Here is a 6,878-nt window from a genome sequence, read left to right as displayed (position 1 = left end):
CTATGATTTCTATCAATAATAAAGTGTTTCCTAAGTCAGCGGGAGATCAGAAAGAGACGACATTCAGGATTTCCATTTGGCAAAAACACCTTTGCTTGTTTGGTTTTTCCCATCCACCCAGCAGCCTAGGAAATCCACCCCTGGCTTGAGACAAATGCAAGTTGCACTTCAAAAGCATACCAATTACCCCTCAAATGCTTCTGATGCAAGGCTATGAATGTTGTTGAACTGAAGGAACTGTGAAGTACAAGTTTTGCATAGCAACTGTTATTGCTTGGTACACTGGGCACTTACATTTTTGTTTTGTGTAGCGGAATGTGATGTGATTAAGCAAAGATTGTAGTAACTCTTGATACCACCTGCTAGCACTGTAACCACCTGGGTATGAAAATGTACCAAGCAATGAAAAGTTGATCAGCATCTCGTAAGCACCAAGAGTACGTTAAATGACACCTCTTTCCTCTGTGGGGAATATACTGTGGAATCACAAAAACCCAGTACTGCACTGAAGCCCTCAATTACAAATGTAATTTTATTTAATTTCTTCACTCAAACTGAATTTTCTCATTCCAAATCTTTACTGAAAGAAATAGTAATTAAATGCTTAGAAAAACCAGGAACTGCTCTAGTAGGCAGCTAGAGAAATGTATGTATCAATACAGATATGGAATGTAAATTTCAACTCATATAGATCACAACATACAAAGAAGATTTTTATGCAATACAGACTTACAAAACAATAACAGTTCTTTTCACAAATATTTTCACAGAGTTCTGCACAGCAATCTTGTAGAAAAGTAGAGTTGTGCAACACCAAAATAACTTATTGTTCCTTAGTATAAATTCTTTTTCGTTTCCTAAAAGAAAGAGGTAATTTAATATGACTGGGCAGGTTCTGGCTGGATTTGGTGATAGCAAAACATGAAAGGCATCGTTGCTATACGCAGAAAAGGAACATGGCATGTGCTACAGTATTGCAGGGGCGAATTCTGAGAGGAAAAAAAGAAAGAAAGTCACCTGCAAGTCTGGTACTTCTGCTGCTGTATGGGGGCCGTGCTCCAGCAAGCACCCGCTGCCTCGGCACGTTCACGGTCCACCAGCAGAGGTGTGCTTTGGAATTTGCACCTCACCTACTAAAAAATACCTCCCTCTTTCAGTTTCTACTTTGAAGTCTTCAAAACAGCCTTTCTGATTTTGAGGAACAATCCACATTTTGGTGTGCTTTGAAGGAGATGCCAGATAGCAACTAAAGGGATTCACACACAAACTCCATTCCCGATTTCTCTCTCTTAAATGCACAAAACATACAACTAAAAAAAGAACTAATTGCCTAGGCCTAGAAACATGCTTGAATAGTAACATTGATGGAAATGATTTGCAAAGTTTAAAATTACATTAACCATAATTTAAATAATACCCCTCGATTCCCAGAAACTTCAGTGCTGATGCAGTACAATCATTTGGAAAAGTACGAGACAAAGTGTGGTACAGATAGAACAGATTAAAATTCCCCAAATATCATAATTCATTTCCATTATGTTAAAATCATATATTCCTCAAGGTTATAGATAAATCTTCAGATGGAAAATCTGTTTCTTCATAATATAACTAGAATGTGAGTTTTAACCATCTTTACTTTAGGTTTTGTTTACATACAGGGATCAAAATAGACTTCTCATTGTGACTAAAAATATAGATTTTTAACTACAGAACCCAGCAGCTGTTTTTCTGCTTCTTTGCCCTTCCCCCAAAAAAGTCAAGCGAGGTCTACAAAAATAGCAATTAACTTTAAAAAATAGGTTGCTTCTTCCAGCAAATTTAAGTTACATTCAGATGTAATATAACTATTTATAAGGAACCGCGTGGCTCGAGGCCGAGAGAGGCGTGCTGTGTTCAGTTCCCTTCTGGCACAGCTGCCCATGTCAGTGCTCATGTCGGTCGCTGTGAGGATCAGTATCTGGTTTGATACTCGTGGTGCCAACGATTGAAGTCATTGTAGAAAACCACGATGCTCCCGGAGGCCATGCCAGTCATTATGCACCTGAGGAAAGCACAGAAGCACATTGGTTAGTGAATCACCTCATTTTCAGGTATATGAGTCAAAAACCTGAGGATTTACATCAGTATAGGCCCAAGAACCCTGAGGACATGACCAACTTCCACTGAAGACAGCTGGAGCTGGAAGTGCTCCGCAGATCAGAAAAGTCAGGCGTTAGGGGCTCCCGTCTTCGGGCTTCCAGGAACTTCAGAAAGCTGGATTTGAATAAGACTGCCACCTGCATCACCTCTGGCAGGTTTATGGATCACAAAGTGTACAAAACAACATGCAACAGTTTTTATGGTTGGCCTGAAGCTATAGCTGAGAGTTAGACAACAGAACTGTTCACCAGCATCACTGTCCTATAAGGCCACTTCAGATTTGCCAGGATTGTTTCTTGGCTGGCTTGGTTTGGTGTTTAAAGGTATTGGAGTGGGATGAAGCCCTGCTGAAGCAGCAAAGTGAAGGAAAGCTGGAAGTGTTCATTTCAGTTTCAGCTCCCTCAAGTGAAGCACATCGACATGAAGGAACTGGATGTGGGCACAGGCCTTGAGTTGGAAATATTAGAGTTTGAGTTTGAAAGTGACCTGAAGGCTTTGATTGTTTTGGAAGCTCCTGAAAGCAATCACTGTGCTTTTGCACTGAGGCAGTCTTTCTTTCTAAATTCCTTACCCTTGGCCTACTACTAGAGATCATTAGGTATGTTTGAAAAGCAATGACGCTGACATAGCACACAAGAGTTTCTACATTTTCTTCTCTACTGTCTCATTTAAGTATTACAAAAATCAGAAGTGTAGGAATGTATAAAATTCTGGCACCTTAGGAAAAAAGCCTCAGAATTAAAAAATTCAGAGTAAAAAGCTGAGATTTTTTTCCTTCAAAACAATGACTGAATAGGAGATCATCAAAACATGACAGCATTTCATTTCAAGAGCACTATTTGGATTATTTTTCTATTAGGTTAAAATGTCTTTTTACACACTCTCAAACACATACCAAATAAATAATGCTGGGTAATTACGTACAATTACACAGTAAAATACTCTGAGTAGATCTCCTCTGAGTGTCATTGTCTTCATACCCGAAGTGAATAGGTTCCTAACTTGAGCTCATGGATAAATTTATATATATCCACATTAAATTTCAGTTTATTAATGTGCCATTAATTACAGTTTAAATACTCTCTAAATGCAAAATTTTATACATCTCAGAGGTCTGAAATTCAACAGCTGTAACTCCAGTTTTTGAAATATATTTTACAACAGAGGCTTTTTTAAAGGAAAATGAAAGCTGTTCAATGTTTCATTGAAGTTCACAGGTTTTACTGGCTTGGATTTTTTTTAAAGTTCATTTCATCTCAGTTTTAGAAATTTAGTCAAAAAATCTAAAACATTCAGTATAGATTTCAGTAAACGGAAGGTTAAGAGCCTCAGCAATATGCTTTACTGCACAATGTAGGCATTCCTAAGGGATTTAGGAGCCAAATCTGCTTGAAAAGTACACTCGAGCACCACTAAGTAAATACACCAAAGCAAATGAGATGGTAAACATTCATCTTTTAAACAAACAGTATTTTTGTGATAAAAACACAGAAGCACTTTTAATACAGATGCATTGGAAAGTGTGATGTAAAACTGCAGCAAAAATACTCACTGGTCGCCTTCAGTAGAAGGAGTCTTCAAAAGGGTCATGATGTATGTAGATAAAATAACTCCTCTAGAAATAAGAATTACTATTTGCTTTAGCAAATACATGGATGTGGGGACGGAACTTGGTGTGCAACTGTTCTAACTGCTCTATTTTTAACATAAAGGTCTGGAATTAGGAACGTGATTTGTATCATACGTGAAAGAGGAGAGATGAAAGCTCACGTGACCTTCTACCTCCATGTGACCCACACTCTACACTGGCCCAGGCCAATAACTCAACCTATCTTGAAAGTCTGCCAAATAAGGTTTCTCGGATCTCTCTCTTCATTCCCCCAAGAGCTAAAATCCTGAAAAAATATTATCTGCTCTAAAAATGACATGTTAGGAAAAAAAAACTTACTCAAGCACAGAATTCTCAAGATAATCACCAGTATCTGTGATCCACAGGAAATCAAAATCAGAAGAAAAACAGAAATGCAATTTAATTGTAAGTATTTATTCTCTGAAATTCTTGTCCAGACCAGGCTTTGCTCTCACCTTTGGTCATATGACAGGGCCATGGATCGGATTCCAGCATCACACCCCGGGTAAGCAAAAAGCTGCTTGAGGTCCCACATCTGCCACACCATGACAACTCCATTGTCTCCACCAGTAAGCAGATACTGTCCATCTCGACTCAGCTGAATTGCCTAAGGGGAAACCACATGGATATTTATCAGATGAATATGTGTTGCTCTAACTCCACCACTTTTACTTTCAATAAAAGGCTTCATGTTGACAGCTGAATGTCCAAGGAGACTTCATATCAATACAAGCTTTTGGGAAGGAACATTATTGTTATGTTATTTTACCTGGCAGTTATTTACCCAGTTATTATGCAACAAATCTCTTTAATACATTAGATGTCACTAGCTGAGTTTTACCTGACCTGTGATTTATTCCATATTCCAAAGATCTAATATCAGGTCAGCTAAAGAAATTTACTCTTCTAATTAGCTAGATTTACAAGACCCAGCAGCACTGGCATTACCCCAAGGGTCTTAATACTATCCTAGCAGAAGCTGACTACTGAAGTGAACCGAAATGTTATACAAATCACTAGAATTAATTTAGACCAGCATTTTCAGATTCCTGCTCTGGATTAATAAAATAGTGATCCACCTCTGTTAACAGAGGTGGTGTTTATTTTCATCATCCATCCTGAAACTGCATATGACAAATTCAATGGCTTATACCCTGATTTTGTATGCATCATGGGGACTGATGGCAAATCTATACTTGAAATCTTAATTTGGGATCCAGATCATGGAGAAAGATGGGGTATCTTTGGGTTTCAGAGTGAAGATTTCTTGGAACAGAAGTCTTCAATCTATTTGGGTATTTCTTGTGTGCTGTTGGAAAAATCACGATACATAAAACTAAATTTGGGTAGCCTTTCAACATAATACAGACTCTTCACACCATGACTTATTCATGATAAATTTCAGCTCCCTCACCCAACTTTTCAATAGAATGATGTAAGAATAGAGGATATTCAGAGCAATGGCTTTTAAATTCCAAACACACGTGTTCTACAAACAGATTGATCCACTTGAACTAAAACATTGTCACTGGAAGGCAAGGAAAGTGCCTCAAGATGATAGTGTACAAGCAAAAGTTCAGCTCAAAGATTTAAATTTAGGAAACAGTAGAAAGAACTGAAGATAGGATCTTGCAAACATCTCCCTCTGCTGAAGTCTGCAAGTATTTTGGCACTTGCAGTCTCTGCTTCTACAGTTTTGCCATATGCAAAAACTTGTTACACGCTGTAATTTTAAATTCCTCAGGCAAACGAAGTTTTGGTCTTTTTTTTTTAACATACAGAATTTATAGTGCCTGCCCCACAAAAAATGGGAGAAACTAAAACATAAAGACGTTACGTTCATGCAACATTGAAGTGTTTATACAGACTGCTGACAAGCCTAGAAACCAAAATATACAGTGTGTGTAAGATACTGCTCCATGAACAGCAATAACTGAAGTCAGACATATTGCACATCTGTATTTTTGTATTGCTGTACTCTATTACTAAGATGCCAAATACATTCTTTAGGAATTATATGATGTGCGACACTTAGATTAAGATAGAGTTTCTATATTATGTTATAAATTTTGAGTGTTTACTGCAACAACTCCCAAGTAATCAGAATGAATCACACTGCTAGAATTTTATTTCACACAGTAACTTTAAAAAGAATGTAATTGAAATACAAACATATACTGTAAACAAAATATAATGCTGCACAAAAAAAAAAAAAAGATAAAACTATTGCAGCTGTGTTTTGAATTAAGATGACAAGACATAAATGTTAATTTAGACACAATAAAGCATATTTTTCCAATCATATCTAAGTATGAAAAACTGAATACTAACCAAGGTTAGAGTTGAGTATGCTGAGCTGAAGCTTTTCCCCCAAAAAACCACAAATGTTCTAACCATAAATAGATTCTGTGATTGTTTCTATCAGCCTACAAAAACATGGTAAGCACCTCCTAGGGCACAGACTCAAGGAGCCTGAAAACACTGATTTAGAGGCCATCTTAGAAAGTAGAGTAACTCAGTAAGAAAGGCATAGAAAACAAACTGATATGACTGTGAAAATTATCTAGAACTTGCATGCGCTAAGTAGATGATCACGAGATCTAACATACCCCACATAATTATGAAAGAGATTATTCATTAGAGGTAAAAATCAATATGGGGTGGTTTTCTTCTCTATAGCAATGGCAGTCTCCTAAGGGTATTTTCAAATTGCAATGAAAACCGTGACAAATAATTATTTGCTACACTTATAAAATTCAGCTGATGAAAATCCATTAACCTTATGGTCATGGTTCACTTGAATTTTATACTTGAGGCTTTTACTGAAGAAATGCTGTATTAAAAGGCAAATTAAAGCCATTAATCTTTTAACTCTTCCACTACCTGCAAGATGCAATGGGGTTTGTGATCTTTTGATTACATAAAGTATAGGCTTTGAACCCTAACTAATACCTATGCAATTTTACTAAGTCATTGGCTTGTCAGGAAGACAAGATGTTGATTTATTTATTTTTATTGTCTATTAATAAATTTCTCAGTCACTTGCCTACATATATATCTATGAAGGAAGGAAGGAATGAATGAATGGAAGAAAAAGGTCACCCTGTCA

The 6,878-nt window shown here is 37.0% G+C and overlaps 1 protein-coding gene across 6 annotated transcripts in view; it reads right to left on the bottom strand.

The window, feature by feature from the left end:
• Positions 1 to 514: 514 nt before the first annotated feature.
• Positions 515 to 6,878, bottom strand: part of LRBA (LPS responsive beige-like anchor protein) — a 402,779-nt gene continuing 396,415 nt past the window's right edge. For all 6 annotated transcript variants that reach the window (XM_050327298.1, XM_050327300.1, XM_050327299.1 and 3 more), the window contains 2 exons: positions 4,225 to 4,376; positions 515 to 2,041 (listed from right to left, as the gene is read on the bottom strand). In XM_050327298.1, the coding sequence (XP_050183255.1) occupies positions 1,951 to 2,041; positions 4,225 to 4,376 (243 nt within the window). In that variant the 3' untranslated portion in view covers positions 515 to 1,950. The remainder of the gene's footprint in view (positions 2,042 to 4,224; positions 4,377 to 6,878) is intronic.

This window comes from Myiozetetes cayanensis, unplaced genomic scaffold, assembly GCF_022539395.1.
Source record: "Myiozetetes cayanensis isolate MyiCay16 unplaced genomic scaffold, myiCay2020 scf33, whole genome shotgun sequence".
Taxonomy (NCBI): domain Eukaryota; kingdom Metazoa; phylum Chordata; class Aves; order Passeriformes; family Tyrannidae; genus Myiozetetes; species Myiozetetes cayanensis.
The sequence above is the reverse complement of the archived record's forward strand: the minus strand, read 5'-3'. Positions and strand labels throughout refer to the sequence as shown.